The sequence below is a fragment of the Lynx rufus genome, unplaced genomic scaffold, assembly GCF_022079265.1.
Source record: "Lynx rufus isolate CCGP_SWC_20201006 ecotype Redwood Valley unplaced genomic scaffold, mLynRuf1.p SCAF_6, whole genome shotgun sequence".
NCBI lineage: Eukaryota > Metazoa > Chordata > Mammalia > Carnivora > Felidae > Lynx > Lynx rufus.
The window spans coordinates 3,238,667-3,261,720 of NW_025814878.1; the positions used below are offsets into that span (position 1 = coordinate 3,238,667).

At 48.2% G+C, this 23,054-nt stretch overlaps 1 protein-coding gene across 2 annotated transcripts in view; it reads right to left on the reverse strand.

Moving 5' to 3' along the window:
* Positions 1 to 266: 266 nt before the first annotated feature.
* The window catches only part of TULP4 (TUB like protein 4), a 173,922-nt gene continuing 151,134 nt past the window's right edge, over positions 267 to 23,054 (reverse strand). For both annotated transcript variants that reach the window (XM_047101581.1, XM_047101580.1), the window contains exons 9-16: positions 22,594 to 22,818; positions 21,369 to 21,603; positions 16,719 to 16,863; positions 13,944 to 14,088; positions 12,340 to 12,433; positions 9,017 to 9,160; positions 3,920 to 6,438; positions 267 to 1,937 (exon numbers count right to left, since the gene is read on the reverse strand). In XM_047101581.1, the coding sequence (XP_046957537.1) occupies positions 1,821 to 1,937; positions 3,920 to 6,438; positions 9,017 to 9,160; positions 12,340 to 12,433; positions 13,944 to 14,088; positions 16,719 to 16,863; positions 21,369 to 21,603; positions 22,594 to 22,818 (3,624 nt within the window). In that variant the 3' untranslated portion in view covers positions 267 to 1,820. The remainder of the gene's footprint in view (positions 1,938 to 3,919; positions 6,439 to 9,016; positions 9,161 to 12,339; positions 12,434 to 13,943; positions 14,089 to 16,718; positions 16,864 to 21,368; positions 21,604 to 22,593; positions 22,819 to 23,054) is intronic.

Sequence of the window (23,054 nt, forward strand, 5' to 3'; positions counted from 1 at the left end):
AAATTCTTTCTGCAAGAATTTACCCACCAAGAATCAGGCTCAATATTTTAAAATAAAAGATGGAAAACTCTGATGGTGGCTGGGAGATGTCCTCATCTGTGCTCCTTCAAGGTCTGGAGAAAATGGTGAGTGATTTCGTCTTGCTCTGGGGAAGGAATGGGCCAGTTTCTTTTCTAGTTTTTAAACCAAAACAAGGAATGTAAAAATACATTATTTTCAAAAGACTTTTCTGTGGTGTCTTCCATTTGTCTGTTCCAAACAAAACCCAAATTGAGGGCCCTGTGCCAGTATATAGCTCTTGTGCTCCTGCCCTAAACAACATCACAGGTACGAGTGACTGACAACAACGAACTGGGCTTTGTCATCATCAGGGCTGAAGGCTGCCCAAAGTGTCCCCTAAGGAGGAGGAGGCAGGAAAAGATATTCCAGGGTGTGTGTGTGTATGTGTGTGTGTGTGTGTGTGTGACATCAACCAGCTCTCTTAAGTACTGTAATTTTAATAACGTGTTCCCAGTGGTTTATCTCCTCAGTAAACAGTCTATTCAGTTAATAAAGAACTTTTTTCCCCCTCCTAGTTACTTTTTTCAAAGAGATGACCATACCTCTATCTTTCAATACCCTGTCGATTGCTTAAAATTTTGTTACATTTCTAAACCATTAGAAAATATTTCTAGTCAAGTGAACTTTAATGTGGCCAAGAAGAGGAAAGGAGTGCTTCCAAATGAGTATCATCAGCATTTTTCAGATGAGAAAGTGTGGAACACTTATCTACTGGGAAAGAGAAGGCCATCTGCCACATTTTCTAGATTAAACAATAAAATGGGGGAGGGGATGTAGGTTGTTTTTCAGTAAGTGGGTATCTAGTGACTTACCAGTGCACTAGGTGACAAAGTTGCTTCCCCACCACGTGCCAGATCTTTCCATTTGGTCTTTTACCTTCTCCCGGAGGCAAGCACACTGAATGATTGTTACAGAACCCACGGAATTCTGACACGTTATACAACTAGCAGAGTCTTCAACGTAAACATCGTGCAGAGAGGAGCACAGCCCTTGTACTGCTTCAAGTCCCACCGTGTAAACCACCCAGGTGTCCATGCGCAGAAGCTCCTTCCTCACCTGCCGTCCCTTCCTCCTACATCATCATGAGCGAATTGTATTTAGAGCTGGTAAGAGCACCGCTGGACAAAGGCTACTGCTATTAGTCAAACACAGTGCATTTGCCATAACACCCTTCATTAATCAAGTCACTTCTGGGGGAGTAACATTGTGTGATCTGAATGGCCCCCTAAGAGAACCTGTACCTTCCGGATTTGGGGTTGTTCTTTTTAAAAGTCTTTTGTTTTCACACTAGTGGTTACAATAGGGAGGAGTAATAAAGCTAGGTGTTGTGGAGAACGAAAATAATGCACACTCCCTAGTCTAAAAGAACAGCAGGCGGGAAGGCAGTCTACCTTCCTTCCGAAGGGCCCCTTGTCCTGGCAGGTGACAGAAGCAGACACAGTAGGACATTACCACGGCAACTATGTTTCCGAAAAGAACACCAGGTGCCTCGCACGCTTTGCTTCCAGATACCACTCTTCTGTATTCTCTTCTTGTTTAAAAAGAAAGAAGAAAGAAAAACAATAAAGGATTATAAAAGCCCAAACAAACAACAACAATTAGAGGTCAGTCCCCTCTCCTGGGCCTGACAGATTCTTCCAGTTTTGCTCTTGTCTTCTGGTCCCCAGGCACCCGGGGCCCCGTGGGACTCCTCGAGCATCGCCGATCAGACCTCTCTGAAAAGGCTCCTCTGCCTCTCTTTCCCACCCGTAGCAGCCTCTTCATTTCAGGCGCTGAGTCACGTTGGCCAGGGCAACCGCAAAGGCCTGCACAGCTGAGAAGGGGTACTGGAAGTCCAGAATGTACGCATTGCCATCAATCCTTCCAAACTGCATCACCTGGGGGGTGGGAGGGAGGTGGGCAGAGAAGCAAAGACATTAAAGGAAAACAAGGTGGGAAATAGCACAACCGCCTGTGTGGCTCCTGAGGGAAGACGACAGCGCAGTCCAGGAGACAGTCCCCCCAGAGAGGGACTCTGATCAAACTTCCTGAGCTAACTATGGGTTTGTTGGAAACAAAGGGGGAACCTGGTAAACACACAATGGGAAGATAATGAAGCAAAAATTCAGAGCCTGGAAAGCTCACTGGTCAAATGAAGTGGCTTCCTCACCAAGGAAACAGGGGAAAGAAAAAGTATGAAGAAGAATCTACAGGCTAACAGAAGGTTGAGACAAACATCAATTGTCATTGTCAAATGTCACGGGTCAGAGAGGGGCAAACATAGTCCACCGCCTTCCCGCAATGCTCTGTCTCTCGAGCTCGCTTTCCTTTGTCATTTCAGTACTTACTGTGATCACACACTGTGACTATATAGCTTTTTATATACATATACAGATATTTACATAAATATTATATTTATAAGGATTATATTATATATCACACATAAATTATGTATAAATATTATATAAATACTTATATAAATATTTAAGTACATTTGTTTACGGTCTTTCTTCCATTTTGGTAAACTCCATGTGAGGACGGGGATTTTCTCTATTTTCCTCATTGCTCTGGTTCCAGCACTTAGAGCAACGTTGGCAAACTCTCTGTAAAGGGCTGATGATAAATACTTCAGGCCTTGTAGGTCACAGGGTCTTTGCCAGAACTCTCTGTCGTAGGACAAAAGCAGCCTTAGACAATACTTAAGTGGGTGCGCATGGCTGCGTTCCAATGGAACTTTATTTATAAAAAGAGGCAGCAGGTCCAACTGGTCTGTGGGCCACAGTTTGCTGACTCCCAGCTCAGAGGATTGCCAGGCACACAGCAGGTGGCTCAATAAATATTTGAGTGAATTAATGAAAATGAGATTTAAGTATGAGAGGTGAAGGGAACTCCCAGGATGGTGAGGAAGTGCAGTTCCAGAACAACAGCTATGCAGCAGGGTTAGAGCCACCATTTCAGGCTGGAGCAGAGGAACTGAAAAACCACCCGATGTGTTTAACTGTAGTGAGAAGAGATTTACATTCTGCCACCGAATCAGGGAATGATGTACTATAAATACACAGAAATAAACAAACACTGGGTAATTATTTGGTCTAGGAAAAAATCCCAATGTAATAAAAAAGGAAATAGGGGCGCCTGGGTGGCGCAGTCGGTTAAGCATCCGACTTTAGCCAGGTCACGATCTCGCGGTCCGTGAGTTCGAGCCCTGCGTCGGGCTCTGGGCTGATGGCTCGGAGCCTGGAGCCTGTTTCCGATTCTGTGTCTCCCTCTCTCTCTGCCCCTCCCTCGTTCATGCTCTGTCTCTCTCTGTCCCAAAAATAAATAAACGTTGAAAAAAAAAATTTAAAAAAAAAAAAAAAAAGGAAATATAGTTAAGCCATAACACATGGCTCAGCTATAAACCACATATATTGGCATCATGAGATAACCAATGACTGCTGATTGAACTAAGGAAAGGGGGAAGTTCACGTGTCGGTACATATGGCAGTGGGGGTGAAGAAAATAAACCCTCATATTCCTCAGGAAGAGGTCAACACACGATGTGAAAAACTGAAAAATCAATAAATAGAAATGGGAACACGTTCTTTGCAAACACAGTGTCAAATGCCAGAAAAAAGCCAAAGTTGGAAGAAAGAAAGTATCTCTGGCAGAGCAGGTTTGGGGAGCGGGCAGGGGGCTGGGCAGGGGCCTGCTAGTTTTTCTCATGGGTCACGGAGACTTGGCCACGCTTAAGAGGGATCAGTTGTTTTCCGTTATTTCCCATTTGGCTCCTGGAAGGCCAAAGCACTGCTATCCTTTAGCAGGTTTTTAAAAACCCACAGAGACCAGTCAAGACCAAAAAGCAGGGATCTGGGCCATGCCCTGGGCCATGCTTTCTTACCTGCCGCCCCTCTAGCTCGATTTGGAAGTTCTTTGCTGACTCCTGGGTCACGCGCCCCCCAAAGTCCAGCTGGTACACTTGGGTGGCTTCGTTCCACAGAGGCTGCTTGTTGGCCATGACGTACACAAAGCCCTGGCTGCCCAGCCGGCCATCCTCCTTCTCGCTGGCTTTCCGGCACTTGAACTCCTCCAGCTCGCTGGCCGTCCGCAGACTCCTCTTGCTCTTCCAGCCCTTCTTGCTGCCCTGGCTCTGGTTCATCAGCTCATCACCACTGATGAACAGCTCAGGCTCGCTCTCTGAGCTGTCCTGGAACTCATTCGTCTTATTCAACTTCTTCGACTTCAGTTGGTCTTTCTGACTCTTCACTTTCTTCTTCTCTCTCCCCAGGCGAGGGCTGGAGATCAGGGAATTAAAGTCACTCAAAGTCCTTGCCTCCTTCTTCACTTTGCCCTCTGTAATGGCCTGAACATTTCCTTCCTCTGCTCGGCTGTCCAGGCGCTTCCGGTTTTTCTTCCCGAATTTCTCCGACCGCTGGGGGACCGGGCTTTCTGTCAGGGAAAGGACTTCTTGGAAGTTGTCTGTGGTCTCTACCATCACCTCTGTACCCAAGTGGCTTTGGAGGTCGGTGGGCGGTGGGGACACGAGGGGCTTCTCCACCACCAAGTGTGCCTTGGGGGGCAGAGTGCCCTGGGGGTTTTGCACGGGCGGGCAAGGGCTGTAGGAATTCCAGGGGTGCAAGGCGATAGGTGGCAGCTGTAAACTCGAGCAGGTGCTGCTTCCCGGATACATGGGGGGCAAGGTGCAGTAGGAGAGGCTGGGCGGGTAGGCTGGCTGGAGAGCCACTGTGGACTCCTGGGGTGCAAACTGTGTCGGGGACAGGGCATCTTTCGGGGAGCAGGGGGTCTGCACTCCCGGCAAAGGGGGCGTGTTATAGCTCCCTGGATACGGCATTCCCATCCCATAGCCTGTTTGGAAAGTGGCAGTAGGGCTGGCGGGAGACTTCGGGGAGACGAAGGGCACTCGGGACACGTCCAGATGCTGGCTCTGACCTACTATCAGAGGAGACAGTTTCAGGGGGTTGGGCACTGCAGTCTGTGCTGTCCTTTCCTGAGGAACCCAAATGTCTTCCCCCAGCACAGGGTCCCACTGGTAAGGGGGTGGCCGTTTGACGGCCACAGCAGCTTCAGTCAGCGTGGGGTGCCTCAGGGGCTTCTCGAGCGGACAGTGCTGGGCCAGCGCCTCGTCCTCCGTGAAGGCCGAGTTAACGTAGTCGGCGCGGTCGCGGGCGCCGTCTGGCGGGCTCAGGAGGCTGTAGGACGACTGGGAGGTCAGGGGTGAGGTGCTGGCGGCGTGGGCCAGGCCCGAGCCGGGCTGCACACCTCCAGCACCCCCGGCGCCAGGCTCGGGCCGCCCCGCCACGGCCCCGCCGCTGCACTGACTGCAGGTATACAGGGCCGGCGGGGGCCGCGCCGGGAACTGCGCCGCACCCTTGGGCTTGGGCGGGTGCTGCGGGGGGACCCGCGGGGGCTCGGCCAGCTGCGCCGCCTTGAGCGCCACCTCGCGGTTGTTCCTGCGCAGCGTGGCGTGGATGAGACTGTCGGGCCTCTGCGCCGCGCTCCGACCCGGGACTAGCGGGCCGGCGATTTCGGGGTACGGGGGTGGATCTCCCGTCGGGATGGAGTAGCGTGGGACGGTCAGGCGGTTCAGGGTGGCACTGGTGCAAGGCTGGGGGACCTTTTTCTCAGTGGCGGTGAGCCGCAGGGTGGCTGAGCTGCCCGGGCCGGGGAGGGTGTAGGTGTTCTGGGAGCAGAGCATCCGCGTCCGAGGCCGGCACACCTCCTCCACGTTGCCGCTGCTGTCAAAGGTGGTGATCCTCTCATAGCCCAGGGGCGTCTGGTAATGTGCCGCCGTGGGGTACAGCGAGAAGTCGCCCTTCTTCAGGCACGTGTCCACCGGAGGCTGCGGGGGCGGTAGCGGGGGCGGGGGCGCTGCTGTGGTGGGGGCGGCGGGGATGGTTCCCGGGTAGGGGGGTGGGGGGTTCATCTTCGCCACCTGGACCTCCTGCGGGGCACTGAACACCACTGCGTCCCCCTCAGCGGCCAGCTGCGGCACTGGCCGCAGGGCCTTGGCGGACTTCTGCAGGTGGTCATGGTCTCGGTCTCCGTGGTCCAACACCGAGAGCTGGATCGCCCCTGGCGCAGGCGGTGGCAGGGACAGCTGAGCGGGGTTGGGGATGATGCGGCCCATCTCCACACCTCCGAAGATCACCTGTCCGGGGTTGGAATAGCGGTTGGAGACTGGGTACTGGGTGGCACTATCACTTCCATGCTCAGACGTCCCCACTGCCGTGGTCTGATTGGTCAGGACGTCCAGCTGCACATTCTGATTGGCCAGCAGGGACTGCACCAATCCTATGCTCTGTGTGGGGGACATAGCTTGCGCCGAGCTGTGGATGGGAGCGATGGGGATGTTCACGGTACATGGAGGGTTGTTCTCAGGCACACCCGATGCTCCCGTCACTGGGAGGAAAAAAGAAACATGCACTGCTTACAAAACTGCCATGAAACTGGGTCAGAATAAGTAATACATCTGAACTCATCCAGTCCTTTTGCATACAAAATGCAACTGCTTCAGGCGGAGATGTGTTTGCTTGGGGAAAGCCAGATCTTTCACACAAGTTATACAAAGTTTCTCCAAGGTTTCTGGAAGGGCCCAGGCAAGCGGGTGAGTTCTGCAGGGTAGCCTTTGTTGTCCACTGGTTAAGGGCACTGTCAAAGCTTTTCAATGGATATGCTTCTGAACCTTCTGAATTTGGTACCATGTGCCTAAATGGTACCACGGCAAATACTTAACTCTTTTTTAATTAATTAATTAATTAATTTTTTAAAAGTAGGCTCCATGCCCAATGTGGAGCCCAGGGCAGGGCTCAAACTCACGACCCTGAGGTCAAGACCTGAGCTGAGGTCAAGAGTCGGATGCTCAACCAACTGAGCCTCCCTGGAAGACCTACTTTATTTTTAAATACTTAACTGTTTAAAGATACTTTCTACTCATATTCAGAAAACGGACCACTCTCTTATGCAAGGAGGGAGTGACGGGAGGATACTCCACTGAGCACTCATAATAAGGCCTAGGCTCTGGTTAGTTTAGCCACATTTATGGACTGGTTAGTACGGGAAGGGTCATGCAGCAAATGTGTATCTGAAATTTGCACGTAAACTAAGTTTCTGTAAATAGAACCATGTAAGATGTAGTAAAGATACCAATGAAAAGAATCCTCTAGCAAATCTGTGTTATTAGGGAAGGATAATTCCCTAATTTATCTGCTTTTTAGCATTTCCGACAGTATGTAAGGTATAGCCACACTCTGTAAAACCCTGTAAATCTATCCTATATGTGTACACATAGGGAATTTAATGAAGCATGGATTTGAGCAGTGATAGACCACACGCAGGTGCTCAGAGCCACTGTTTTATACTGCCCTGTTTAAAATGCCATCGACCCCTGGCAAGTTTGCTCATCTGGGCCTTTAAGTGCTATGTAGCAACTAGCATATGAGCAGGAAATAAGATTTAACTAGGTAACTGTAAAGGCTGACTGGCCTTTTACCAGAACAATGGAGTGAAGGCAGCTAGTTTCATCAAAAGTTAAGTTCACCTTTTGAGCCTGTCCCAGACTTCCCTACTTCCCCCATCCCTTCCCTGGGGCCCTCTAGTGAGATAGATGTAACTATCTCCTGGCTGCATGAATCTGGGTCCTGTCTCAAGTTTTCTATTATTCCTGTTCAGATCTCTCCTCCAGATGGCCTCTCATCTGCAGGGAGAACTGAAGGCAGGTGTCTTCCAGGCTAAAGAGAAGAGTCTGTCACCAGCATTAAAGGCAAGCACAGAGACAAAACGCTCCCTCCTCTGACTGCGCAGCACAGGCACTAACAGCAGCAGCAAGGGCTGAACATTTAGGGAGAGCTGTATTAGTCACACTCTGGGAGCACAGGGAGGGTGTTACGGGGAAAGTGTCAAAGATACTTCTGAATACGAGATTCTGAAATTGCGGAAATGGGCTGTAAAGCTCAAGTGTGTGAGGCTTCACCAAACTGCAGGTTTATGTGGTTGCAAAACCTTGCCCATTATGACTTTGATAGTCTAGAATATCTGCTCTGCCTATGAGGAGAGGTATATCATCAGAGGACCAAAGACAGCTACTGTCAGAAAGTACCGTACAAATAACTTTACATGTAAAAACCCATGAAGAAGGTAAACGACTCCCTCAAGTTCTTCTTGAGGAATGCTGAAGCTGGAACGCAGGTCCTTCCCTGTCCCATGGCGAGGACCATAGCCCCTTCTGTTCCAGAACCACCAAACACAGGAGAAGTCAGTGGTCCATGTAGGATTCCTCTGGCTCAGAAACCAGAGACCTTCAAAAACTTGCTTGGTTCTAAGGAGAGCAGTCTTCATATTTATAAAATTATGGGTAGATGTTTCTGAGAATAGTTACATAGGAATAACTGACAGACAACTTAGAAATCGTTCTACTCTATTAATCAAAATAGGATCCCCCCCCCCCACCACACACACACACTAGAAAATACTTAATTTAAGATGCTATCGATATCTGAAAATTTGTAAACTGGGACTTTAAAAGCTTGTACCAGATTTTACCTTTAACTCAGACCAGGCTTCTGTACACTGAGATGTGAGTTGCACACTGGGAGAGAAATGTCTGAACGTAAAGGTTTTCTGTCCCAGAGATGGGGCGGGTTTGAGAAACCAGGTTCTGTGGGCGCCACAGCCTATGAGACCTGGTTTCAGTTCTGATTTTACTGAGTTCTGATCAGTCCTATAAACTTCTCTACCTGGGCATAAGACTAAGGATTATTGTGAAGATAATAAAACAAGAAGGCAGATGCTCTGTGGATATGAGGCCTTGCTCGTAGCTCTCCTCCTCCCCAAACCAGCAACAGTATGACCTTCTCCTGTGATATGCCACCACACCCAACAATGGAGGAAGTCACCCTTTGCCAAAGCAAGCACAGACCGGCATGCTGTAATCGTCCACAACTTACCACTCTGTCCCCGTCACGACCCACTAAGAACACACCTGGTAAATCATCTTCATCTTCACTGAAAACATTTGGGTTGAAGACAGGTAAATTAACATAGTCCATGGAAATCTTCCGAACCTCTGGGAGATAGATGGTCATCTGCCGTGGCTGGAGATGCAGGAGGCTGGTTTTATAGATTACTGGCGGGGAGGAGGAGAGCGCTGTTAACAGAGACATGCAGGAGGACGGCCAAGGTGCCGACAGAGCCACAGGAAGAGAAATGGCGCTGTGCTGTCCCTGCCATCAGAAGACAGATCTGCGTGGGCCCGGGAGAGTCTGATGGCAGCCCTTCACCTCCCTTCTGCACACCACTGGCCACCCCAGCCATGGTCTGGATTCTGTAACAACAGATTCTCAGCCTACCCCAGTCACTTTGCCAAGTGGTTTTCTACAGAATCACACATTTCAAATGTCAAACACGTGTCTAAGACTTAAATGCTTTTCTGGAATGAGCTGGGGTATGATAAATACGTATTTTAAAAGCATCACTTGTGATCAGAAGGATAACTTAGTAAAATTGTTGGGATATCCAGAATGTCACGCTCAGGGGGATCTCAGGCAACTAGAAGATGGGATGACGTGGGTCAGGGCAGAATGAAACACTGCTCTTACTCAGGACTGGATTCTTGTTTCCCTGACTTTCAACTGCCATTTCATGATCAGGATAGTGATTTAGGGAACTTCCACACCATTTCTTTATTTTTAATTTTTTTTTAAGCTTATTTATTTACAGAAGAGAGAGAGGGAGAGTGCAACTGGAGAGGCAGACAGTGAGGGAGAGAGAGAGTCCCAAGCAGGCTCCACCCTGGTAGCGCAGAACCTGGCTTGAGGCGCAATCTCAGGAACAGTGAGATCATGACCGAGCCAAGATCAAGAGCCAGACGCTTAACTGACTGAGCCACCCAGGTGCCCCTTCACACTGTTTCTTTCAATGCTAAGATTTTATTGGATCAATAAGGACATTTAAGAGAATGCCTAGATGGCAATTAAAATATTTAGATGAGACAAAATAAGTTAAAACCAATAAATCTGAATTTAGGGCTTGCAGTAGGCTGAAGTCAGAATGACACCAGCCCATCAGCCTTCTTTTATGTTTCGTACTCTTCCGTGTGAGGTAAGTAGAGGTTCTGTAATTATTACTGTTATCCCTAGTTTCTGCTAAGGTAAGCACAGTTCTGTCTCCACTGCTGTCCCTGCCAGTGCCCAGAGGCACCTGGCTGGCACTCCCACGGCACCGCAGGCCTTCTGGTGATGAAATACCTGTGTGAGGCTGGTGCTTGGGCTGGTGAGGGCTAAGAAGACTTTTCCAACCGAGTGCTCATCACAGGTCTATTCATGTGTTCATCTCTCTCGCTCACAAAAGAGAATATGAATTTTGGCTTTAAAATTCTGGACAGTTTTCTCTGGTTTAAGAATTAATGCATGCATTAAAGTGCTATTCTTTGTTGTTCAGATTGATAAAAAGAAATAAAATTTAAAATCTGAGGAGGGATTAAAAATTGTGTCAGTTGCCTCCAGGGGGAGAAAACTAGGTGGCCAGAGGTGAAGAGAAAGATTTTTACTGTATACTGCTTCAAATCTTTTGAATTTGAATTTATTCCATATTTTTAAAATTGAGAAAGCAAAAAATTAAAAATAAAAAAATTTCATGAGCCAGATAATTCTAATTGAAGGGAACAAATTATCCAGCACAATTATCTAATATAAAATATCCAACTACTCACTTTAAAATCCATTAGGGTGACAAAGATTGTTTAATAGGGTACCACAGGTAACATACCTTCTAAAAGCTAAGAGATAATTTCTTCTCTAGTAGAATCAAATGGAAAATTCTCTTAGCTTAACAAATGAATATACAGCTAACATGCTTTTTTTTAAACGGTCAATGATTAGGACAATGATTTCATTGCAGTCACACAGAAAACTTTTATTTTGGGCACTCGAATCCCTCACACTGGAGCATCCCGTACCTTGAAGGCACTTCTAGGCTCTCCCATGTTAAGGTTCTTGTTGACTTATGTGTGGATCTACTCAACATCTAGAAGGAAAAGATTCATTAAGATTCCATTCCTTTTTTCAATGTTTATTGAAATAGGCAGATGGCTCAGGCCTCAGCGTACTGACGTGGGGTGATCGCAACGCTTGCACAGTGGTTACTAGAATCACCAAGCACATCAGTGGGGCACGGCTGAATTACTAAAGAACAGAATTTCATGGTCATCAGAGACTTTGCAGGTGGTTGAAAATATTATTAAGAGATTTCTCTGCAGTATGTACTGGGACGGTCTATGGTTATTTCCTACGTCAGTTTTATGTGTTATTTCTATTCCTCTTTTTCTTTGAGCTGAGAAACCTCAAAATGAAAAATCCCAATACAGCACTGTTTAATAAGTCTCCTATGTATCCTATGCATACATGGCATAGGTCTTTTTAACATCTGCTTTGCAAGAATTACTTAACTGAAAGGATCTACTGATGTCTGAAACAACTTAAATAGTCAGATTCAGAATTTTTCACAAACCATTTTTAGTAGGGACACAGAGCACATTCAAGATGGGTCCACCAGCCACACGCAAACCTCGCCTTCCAGAGACGTGTGCGTGTTAAGTGATCAGGCAATCCAGCAAGGCTGGGGGACGGCACAAGCCCTCAGACTACCCAGCGATGCGCCTATCGGGATGAAGCTGCTCTGAAAAGGACCTTCTGTCATTTCACTCCTTCTGAAGTAAGGAGTGAAGTAAACACGAAGTAAACACGAAGTAAACACGACATGTTAGTCCTATTCCTTCAAGCAGGAGTACAGAAAAGAATGCAAATTCTGGGTTCTAGCCCAGCTTTTACTCCTATGGTTCTATTTTCCTCCGGGGCTCAAGCTTCTCACAAAGTATCTGGGACTTCTACATGAAATCTGTGAAGTTTTACCACAAAGAACTGTACTGACAGCCAGCCAGCTTCTAACAGTCTTTAGCGCTTTCTTCCCAACTTTCTTCGGACTCAAGAACCTAAAGACACTGGTACCAAAACCTGCCCACCGTGAGAGGCCACGAATCAAAATAACCAGAGCTTTGTTAGAGATTTCTGCTATTTCGGTCTCTTCATAAGTCAGGGCTTATATAAAAATACTGAAAGCGCTGCTGGCAAAAAACCAATTTGAGTAATAATTCTAATTTTGTGAAATTATGACGGTTCGAGTCAAAGTGTAGAGGTAAATAAAGTACATACTAATCTTTTGGTGCCATAAGAGCTCATCTGAATGGTCTTTTCAAAAGTCTCAGTTCCACCTGGGAGAGCAGGCAGAGAAGAGGGCACGGTTTTTTACCTGCACCGAGGTTGGTTGGCAGGAAAGCAGCCAAGCCCACAATCTTAAACTTCGTTCCCCAGATATTAGACGTGACCTGAGCAAGATAGTTGTGCTGTGGGAGGGAGGGGGGGGGGGAGAAAAAGGAAAAAAAATTACAATCTATTTTTATATCTTCTATTGATCACTTAGGAAGTAAGAATATTAACATTTTTGCTTAAAAAAAACACAGGTGGGTAATGTTGGAAATATTCACTCTCTGTATCATTCCACCATTTTTAAGACCGGAAGCTAACTGTAACATGCCAGGCACCTGTTTCTGAATCGTGGCTCATGATGGCTCACTGAGCTGGGATTCTCAGGCTGGAAGTGAGGAACAGATGTGTCCCAGTGTGTCTGCACACGTGTAGGTTAAAAAGGCCACAAAGGCGATCTGGGCACATTTTTCTTCACCTCTCCTTTCCCAGTCACTGGACTAGAGGGGTTACACCTTGCGCTGGATCCATTTTTACCCTTGATATTTCTCCTGGAAACACTAGTTGCACTGATACCAGTATGTCCCCCACACTACCCAATTACCTATTTTCTCATTCAATTCAATTAAGAAAAAAAATTTTTTTTTTTTAAATTTTTTTTTCAACGTTTATTTATTTTTGGGACAGAGAGAGACAGAGCATGAACGAGGGAGGGGCAGAGAGAGAGGGAGACACAGAATCGGAAACAGGCTCCAGGCTCTGAGCCATCAGCCCAGAGCCCGACGCGGGGCTCGAACTCACGGGCCGTGAGATTGTGACCTGGCTGAAGTCGGACGCTTAACCGACTGCGCCACCCAGGCGCCCCGAAAAAAATTTTTTTTTAATTACCAATATGCTTAAGCCATGAGTGTGCGTGTGTGTGCAAGAGCAATAACAAAGATGAATTAAAACCAGCTCCTCAAAGAGCTTATTACCTACTGGAGGATGTAAGGCATAAAGGAAGTCACTGAGAAATGTTGTAAACAAGATGCTTGGGGACCACTGTGGCTGAGCCAGGGAAAGAAGCCTTCACCACGGAGGCTGAGTTCTATCTGGAAGCATGCCGGCAGAAACAAGGGGAGGAGATGGAGAGGGTAAGCTGGGTCACCCCAGTGACCCAGGTACAGCAAAGGCACAAGCACAGAAAGAGGCCGGTCAACAGCGAGGCTGTGGCACTTGGAGGACGTCGCGGGGACCAGGATGGAGAGACGGGCAGCACAGACTGTGGGGCCACCACCAGGGATGGGCTGTTGTGGACACTGAGAGTCACCAAAGGGTCGGAAGTGGCTTGAGAGGGCAGAGGGAGGGTATGTCTCAACCAGAGCTGCCTGTGGAAGGACCCATGTGGCCATGGGGGTGTGTCTGAGGTGGAAAGGAGGTCCTGGGGATGTGGAGGTGTCGGGGCCTGCCTGAGGGCAGGGTGGTGAGGAGGGAGAACAGGGCTCTGGTTCTCTACGCCCCTTGTCTGGAACGACAGTGGCCGGCACGGAGACTGGGGTGGCGAGTGCAGGTGTGATGCACCGAGGGTTCAGCCACCGTCGGCCACACACTGAGGAGGGAGAGAAGGGCGGGGCAGCGATGCGTGGGACCGACCCGGACCCCAGATGCTACCTGAGTGATGTCTTCAAAGGGAAACTCTCTTCGCGTCAGGCTGGGTGAGCCAATGGAGGGCTTGCGCATCGGCAACCGGGGAGACCTGGACATCTCCTGAGCAGCCCGGGACAGCTTGGGAGACTTCCGAGCCTCAATGTTGATCCTGTGGAGACAAGGCCAGGAGGGTCAGGCCCCACAGGCCGGGGAGGCGCATGCTGCCTTGGCCCTCCCCTTCATGCTCTGGTGGCCACCACGGTGCTGTGTTCCCAGGGGCAAGGCCCCTTCATTTTTCAAGTCTCTGCCGCCTGCTTTTGCCTTGTGAGTATGAGGGAAGAAGAACAGAACTGTGTACCAAGTGATAGATACTTAAAAATACAGCGAGATTAGACCAAATCAGGTGATTCATTTGTAAGGAACCTCAGAGAATTAACAGTGTTTCACTTTGTACTAACAGTAAGTTTAGAAATATCCACATGCCTCGTGCATGTGGGAAAATAGCAGGTGGGAAGAGACATATTTCACCCTAAGGCCAGATGATTTTACGATTCGTAACACAATGTCAGGATTTCAATGGACTTTTCTAGCCTTTCACCAGCTGTGATATTTAAATCAAATCTGTGGGTCTACAGCTTTTCTGTTGTTTTCTGTTCCTACATTATATCTCTGGCCCTTAGTTCCTCTATTTATAACATGGGGACACGTGTTAATGCCAGCCTACCCCACAGAGAATGCTAGAAAAATGAGTATGTTAAGCTTGATGGCAATCAATAAAAAGAAAGCACTGAGCCTCAGAGGTACTGCCTGAGAGTGTGATACAACACCAGGGGCCCCGAAGCACAGGCAGACAGAGGCCCGAGCTGGTTACAGTTCTGTGTGAGGACTGTCTGGCCTTTGCAAGTAGGGGGATTCGACACAGGGAAAGACAGAGGGAAGCAGGAGCAGCCTCAGGGAATGCCATATTCGGGCACTGTGAAAGGACATTTACAGGTGAAGGATTTGGTTGCTTATGTGTTAAATGTCCTCCCTTAATTAAGGGAAAAGCCGAAACACTGTAGAAGTGTAGAGAAGTTCACAGTTTTATTTGCAATTTTAACAAGCTCAGAATAAAGATGAAAAAATAAATTGCTTGAGCAACTGGATATCTATACAAGAAAAAGTCACCCCATACACAAAAATTAATCCGAGACTGAAGTACGAAAGCTAAAACTACAAAGTTTCTGGAAAAGAACAAAGGGATGTCTTCATGACCTAAGGGTACACAAAGATTTCCTAAACAGGATGCAAGAAGCACTAATCATAAAAGAAAAAATTCATATGACGTTAGCCATGTGGCACTCCATCTCTGCCCAAAAACCCATAGCTAAAATGCATAAAGAATCTTACAACCTGGTAACAGAAAAACAACTCAATAAAAAATGGGCAACAGGCTAAACAGACACTTTAGAAAAGAAGATATCCAAATGGCCGACTAACATATGAAAAGCTGGGTGGCATCACCAATCACTAGAGATGTTAAGATAGCCCTACACACCCACCAGAATGGATAAAATTATTTTCTGACAAGGACAGTGCAATCGTGGGTGAAAACAGAAGTCTCACATACACTGCTGGCAGAACTCAGAATACTACAGGCACCTTGGAATACTGTTTGGCAGTTTCTGGGGAAGTTAAACATGTGCCATGGCCCCACGACTCCCCTACCCGAGACAGAGGAGCGCATGTGTCCGCAAAAAGTCTCATTACCAGAGGTCAATCAATGGGTAAATGGAATAAACAAACTATAGTATATTCATTACAATTGAAACCACAGAGCAAAAAAGAAAAACAAACTGCTGATACACTTGACGCCAATGGATCTCAGTCATTATGTTGAGCAAGAGTTAAAAAAAAAAAAGAAAAAGTATGTAATGTTTGACGCCATTTATATGAAATCCCAGAACAAGTAAAACTAGTCTGTGGTGACAAAAATTAGAACAGTGCTGACTCTGGGGAGTGGGTATCAAATGGGAAGGGGCACGAGGCACTTTCCGGGATGACCGAACGTTACCTTCAACTGGGCGGTAGATACACTGGTTTATCAACTGCACAGTAAATTATGTGCTTGAGATCTGGGCAGGTATGTTATCTGTACATAAATTCTATCTTAATTTTGTACAGTATCACAGAATTTTAGAGCTAAAGAGATCTCAGTGAAGCTCTGCCCCACCCTTTACCTTCCGTAAATAAGGATACTGGAATCCAGGTCACAGATTCATTCAAGGTTATATAGCCTTCAGTAGTGGAGTCAGAGCAGGGGGGCTCTTATCTAAGACCCCACAGGCCCTTATATCTACTCTTAGCTTTTCGCCACTCTACAGGACAAACCTTTAGGATCTAAAATTTTTTAAATTTACGATTTATTTCCAATCACAGCATTATAGGTATTTAACTTGGCATTCTCTTCAACACATTACAGTACATTCCCTGTAAAACCTTTTCCTTACTTTTCTCAAACTAGAAGAACAAACAAGTAAGCCAGGGAGCTACGGCCACCCCATGCCATCCACCATCAGTGCTAACACTTAGAAGGTCTGAAAGTTGAGAAAAACTCCTACTGGATGGATTTCTTCTACCCAGAGGAAAGAAGAAAGGAAAGCTGTAATTATTGAGGGCGTATCTTCCAGATGAAAGGCAGGGATGCCCTCTTGCTGGGCTCTTCTGGTGTAGGTTTCAATGGGATTCAGCTGCAGACACAACACAGACACACCTCCAGAGGCACAAAAGAGGAAGAACACCCATAAAGAGCGAGATTACCTTGGGAGTTTGGGTGATTTGCTAGCTCGGGAGATTTTGGGGGATTTCTTGGCAGCCCAGTCGTCACTCAGTTCGATGTCACTGGAGTCTGAGCAGTTACAGCTGTCGAGCATGGCGGAGATCAAGCTGTTGCCGTAGATTTCATCTGGGGAGACACAACCAGAAGACTCTGGGAAGTGGTATCAGACCCCAACAAGGATCACTATTACTGGAAACTATGGGACAGACCGACTCTACAAGCCAGCATTTGAGAGTGTGAAATAGAAAGGACCAGAGCATGGTTTCCTTTCTACGTTTTTATGCTATTACATTTTCTAAGCAAAAGGAGGCAATTACTTCTACTGTTATCAAAGTGGACATGGAATTTTCATGCCTCTGTAATATAAAAAACAGTTCTGCAGTGTTTACCAGGCTAAAAGCTGGAACGTCCCATCACACCAGGTATCTATCTGTGTTCGTACGAGTTTGCAGGCAGCCTGGGGACCTGGGCCGAGCAAGGGGCTTGCTGACCCAAGAACCTGCTTCTGACCTGGGCCCTGTGATGGCCTCTTCTGGTTCCACGCCTGCTCTAGACTAGAGACCTGACAGAGTCAGCTCCACTGCAGGGGTTCCCAGTTTAGTTGGCCCGCTTCGAGTAGCAGCTGGAAGGAATGCCTGTGCATGAGGCCTGTCAGTGGCGGGCCTGGGCTCTGCTGAGGGTGCCTGGACAGAAGCTGCTAGAGATAACTTTCACAACCGGCCACCAGGCAGAAATTAGAGGTCCTAAGGCAGAAGCCGGTGTGCACAGAGGTTGGGCCATCACAAAACTGCAGAGTAGATGGAGGTCATATCGGACACCTTCCTCGAAATCTTTTCTCCTTTGCTGCCTTCCTCTCACCCCTCACATCCCTTCACTCCCCAAACGCTGCTCTACCCTCACTGCAGGTAGCCCATCTTCAAAATCACTTTGTTTTGCTGACAAAAAGCCTCATTCCCTCAAGGCTCCAAGAACCTTGCCAGGTAATAAAAAAGCTGAATTGTCCAACTGCAATGAAATGATTGATAGAATCTGAGTGATTTTATCATTCAAAAAAGCTGTTTACATTTGAAAGGATGAGTGTGTTAATATAAACTAATCTCTAGTGTTTCTGAACATATGGAGGGGACATCTGTGAACAGGGGCCTCTCGGAGGCCACTGGAAGCAGAGTATGCTGTCTGGCATGCACGCTACCTGGAAGCAGGCTGACTGAGGCCCAGTCTGTGTGCCCACATCACCCTCTTCTTACACTACCTCCTCATCAGAGGGCGTGACCCGTGAACACAGCAAGCTAGACTGGTGTGCATCTGACTTCGATCAAATAAAGAGGCTTCACTCACAGGCCTTGAGCAGCGCTTTCCATTACTTAAGTTAGGAGTCACTTAGCCAGAGGGAGCTTGGCCCTGACTCACATGGGCATGTAAACCCCCAGAAGGTTTCTGTGTGCTCATGAGCACAGGGCCAGTTCACTGACTGAGGAAACTCAGTAACGTGTTGTCCACTCAGCTCCTGACCTGCTTGCTAATCCAAGATTTCACAGTTGGCTATATGTCATAACATTTGCTTTTTTCCTTTACTCATGTCTTAATCCATTTGGGCTGCTATAACAAAATGCCAGCCTGGGTGGCTTATAAACAACAGAAATTTATGTCTCAGTTCTGGAGGCTGGAGGTCCGAGGTCAGGGTGCCAGTGTGATCAGGTTCTGGTAAGGACTCTCTGCTTGGCCTGTAGTCGGCCACCCTCTCACTGTGTCCACACATGGCCTTTCCTTAGTGTGTGCGTGTGGCGAGAGAGCTCTCTCCCTTTCCTTACAAGGCCATCAATCCTATTGAGATTCCGCCCTCACAGCCTCATTGAACCTTAATCACCCTCTAAAAGCCGTATCTCCAAATATAGTAACAATGGGAGTAAGGGTTCAACATGTGAATTTCAGGGGGACACAATTCCACCTGTAGTAAGCTCTAACTAAAGATTCCTTTAAAAAATTTGGGGATTTATGCTAAAAAAAAAATGCTCTCACGCATGCTCTAAATTATAAAAATACACACTGGTAATTTTGAGGAGTGTGTTTGTTAGGTTGCCTGGAGAGCATTTACAACAGCGCGCATGAGCTTTGGAGTACAACTCCCACCTGGGCACTGGACTTGGGGGACTTGCCCCAGACCTGCTGAATGAAGCTAAGGGGCAGGCCTGGCAGCCTGCTTTTAGGGAAGTGCCCCAGGTGACCTGCAGGGAGGTGGCCCATGGACCACATTCTGAGAAACAATGATGTGCAGGCTTGAAAGAGTTAATCAGCTCGTGAGAAATTCTAGGCTTCCCAAAGTTGGGAATCTTTTCCTCCTCTGTACCAGTCTGCGTATACCATTTGGTTGGCAATTAGTCATATTCTGCCTTGTGACACATCTTCTATTCCTGTCTTGAGGTATTAACATCTTGATGTTTTGGGGCACCTGGGTGGCTCAGTGGGTTAAACTGCCCACTCTTGAATTCTGGCTCAGGTCACGATCTCACAGTTTGTGAGTTCGAGCCCTGCATCGGGCTCTGTGCTCACGGGGCAGACAGAGCCTGCCTGGGATTCTCTCCTCTCCTCTCTCTCTGCTCCTCCCATTTTTTCTCTCTCTCTTTCTCTGTCTCTCAAAAATAAATAAAAATGTTTAAAAAAATTAGAAATAAAGAAATAAAATCTTGATGTTTTTCCTGAACTTTCCAAGCGTTAAGTTGTCTTGTCACCCAAAGGGGTTTATAAACTTCCCGAAAGCAGAGATGCCCCGGCGTTACCCACAACCACAGGAGATTCAAAGACGACAGAGAGGGTAGTGAATACACACTGTTGATGTGCTATGCTTTATAACTTTTTGATTTGTTTAATTACAAAAATAAAGCACCTTATTCCCCAGAGGACTGCTAGCACTTGAGCCCATCTGTGCACAGCACGAGCTGAGGGATGGGAACAGTCAGCAGAAGCAGGTGTTGGGCCAGTGGTCTGCCCCCCGGCCTCGGTGCCCCATGGTACCCCTGCCTGCTTCTTCTGCCTGATTTTTAGTGGGAATTTATGCACGTGGGGGCAGAAGCAAGCACTTCAGGTCAGCTCCCTTCAACGTTCCATCTCAGTACAGGTTTTATAAACTTGTACACACACAGCAGGGAGCCTCAGGGACAATGACCCTGTGGTGTGCGCCTTCCACAGCCCGCCCGCTTTGGGCACTGCTCCTCTCCCTTCCCCTGAAGCCACAAGCTTCTGCGATGCCCACTGCCCTCCTGCCCTCCTCACTTCGCCTTCCTTCCTTCTGAATCTTCTCCCTCCTCTCCGCCTGCCTCCCTACCAGCCTCCAGTTCTTCCACTCACCTTCCCTGCTCTTGGTGCTCATTCACTGCATGAACCAAGAGACAAAAAAATGGACCAATACCTACTGTTTCAAAGTACGGTCCTACTGCTCTCAACTTTACACGGTAACACAGACGGCAGAGCGCGGCCACAGACGCTGCACGAATCATGGAGGGCACACAGAGGGGGGGCAGCTGTGTGAACTATCGGAGCGGGCAAGCACGTCAGGCTGAAGACGCTCCCTGCGCCGTGACACCAGCGCATCCCAGGGCTTCAGGGACACGAGGGGCAGAGGCCAGTCTGATGGGTGGGAGAGGGAGCGGGGCTGGGGAAGTGGAGAGATGAGTGTGCATCCATCAAACAAATCCCTCTCGACTTGTCCTCTCAAGGTCAGGCACTGAGTTCCCTCCGTCCAGGCCCTCGGGACTCCGCGGGGGAGGTGGGGGAGACAAGACATCGGCAGCCCAACTGACAAGTGACTGGCAGGGAAGGCAGTGTTTCTCCCGCTGCTGCAGGTGACGAGCAGGATTTCACAGGGGGCAGTGGAACATCTGAGCCGGCGTTACTGCCGGTGGGGCGTGTGGGCCTCACAGTCACTAGCTTAGGACACTGGGCAAGTGTCCATAGTGCAAAGAGAAACAGCAAAGTTCCTTGGCTCTGGAGGCTCACAGTGTAGGACCCCAGAGGAAGCATGCAGCGAGCACCTCGAGTACACCAACTGAGTAATGAAGATCAATACAGGGGAGGGTTTTCAGAAAGGCAGAGTGATTCATCATGCCAAAATCTTTATGGATGAGCAAGGAATTTTCCTTGGTAACCAGCTAAAAAGCAGTTAATGGTGGATTAGTAAGGAGCAGAAGGAAGATTCTAGTAGGAGGCTGAGGAGTAGGCTGAAGGTTTGAAGATTTTAATTCCATCATTCGCTCTGGGAGACAGAGATGTACCTCACGATGATTTTCAGCTTGTCTCAGCAGTACATTAAGGCCCTCGATAATGCCTGATAATAACTAAAAGAGGAACCTATTATTCCCAAAAAGCCTGTGCCAGCCTCCCCCAGACAGCGAGTTACGTTCCCTCGATCCACGGCCCCGAGCAAGCGAAGTCTTACGGGTGCTGTTAAAGACCCACCGGAAAGTACATTTAAAGAATCATTAGCTTCAATACAATTTTGGAAATGGAGCAGCTTCAAGGATGTTCCACGCTAGCCAAAACACAGCCCCACATTTCTTAAGTAAGCATTAACTTTGCACGGGCTGTCAGGAACACGAGTCCTCAACCACACCCGAAAACAGGGTGTGGAGGCCCACCTGATTTGCTATCTGTCCGGGGGTCCATGATGACAAACTCTGGCCGCAGCTTGCTGATACGTCGCCCCTTGAGGATGGGCACAAGCCCGCCCAGGTACTCCAGGTAGAGGGTGTAGCACGGGCCGCCCACCTCCGGGTCGTCCTCTGTGCGCTTCATGGTGCAGTGCAGACGCTCGTTGCCAGCCGAGGGGTAGCTGACAAAGTCTCGCATGTTGTTGGGGTCTGGAATTGGGGGCTGGAGGCAGGACATGGAAAGAAAAGAGTACAGACAGCACTGATTACTCCAATAGAGCACTGGCTGATAGCTCAGGGAGTGTTAACCGTGTGATGGAGAGCAGCCATTCTCAACTGTGGGTGCACGTAAGAATCTCCTGGGAGCTTTAAAAAATACCTAAGCTAGGATCCCACCTCAAGCAATGAAACTGGATTCTCTGGGGGGTGGGCCTGGGCATGTGCATTTTCTAAAAACTCCCCATGTGATTTTAATGTGCAGCTAGGGTTGAGAATCACTGGTTCACAACCAAGATCATTAAGCAACTTGAAAAAACATCCCAACAGATTCTAAAACTGGTATTTTAAGAAAAAAGTAACCTCGAACAAGTCAATCTGATACTTAGAAGCAGAGCTAGGATACAAAAAAGGGAACACGGAAAAGAATGTAAGGTGCCGAGGCCTGAGGTTAGGAGGAAAGCCACACTTGACTAGCAACTGGCAGATACAGTCCACACACCACCAATACACGAACTAATTCTCGAGTTGCAATCAATATAAAGGACAAGTGACAGCGAGTGCTGGATGGAGGTCGCCCCTCCTCAGCGCAGTAATTCAATCCTCAGGACAGGGTTCACTCTGACCATTCCCGTAACTAGTGACGGAGCAAGCTACTCAAACTTCCAGGAACGTGTTTCTTGCTTTTCTGAAGCACCTGCCAGGAAGTGAGGACTGAACCAAGCAGACAGATGATCAGGATGGCACGGCAGTCAAGCTCCCAATACCGCCTCTGCCACAAGAAAGCTTACGCCCCTCACACAAGGCAAGTCTCTGGTGGACGCTTCTCGTGCCAGGGACAGACTGCACTTGCAAGAATCCGTCACCTGGATACTCTCGCCGAGGAGCAGACACGGCTTTTGCGCTCCTGCTCTGGGAATCTCACCTGCCCTCCGGGAGCAGGCAGGCAGCCAGCATGGGGGAGGGAGGAAGAGAAGGGAGGGTGGACGGGCTTTACCTTGATGGTGGGGATGAAGGCGGTGGAGAGGTAGGAGCAAAGGCGGGGGGGCAGGGTCAGCTTGCTGACGTCCTTGTCTTCTCGCAGGGCGCTGGCGATGGCCTGCTGGCACAGCAGCTGCAGGCTGGACACGCGGTGCTCCACACGCACCACGTACAGGGCTGGTCCTGAAGCCATGAGCAGCCGCGAGTCCCGATGTCCCCAGCAGATGGAGACAATGGGGCGCTGCAGGAAGTGAGGGAGGCTATACTTAGGCTTCTGCTCTTGTAGTAAGAAGACGATGCAAGCAAGCGTGTCTCAAGTAAAATAAAGTGACTGAATAGTTTTTGAGAATATTGGTTTTAAAAAGCACAATAGATAATGAAATACTACATGACACAAATTCAGTATTTTCATTGGAAAGTAGTCAGATCCCCAGGCCAGAACAGAAGGCACTGACTGGAATAGTTCTGTGAAGTTCT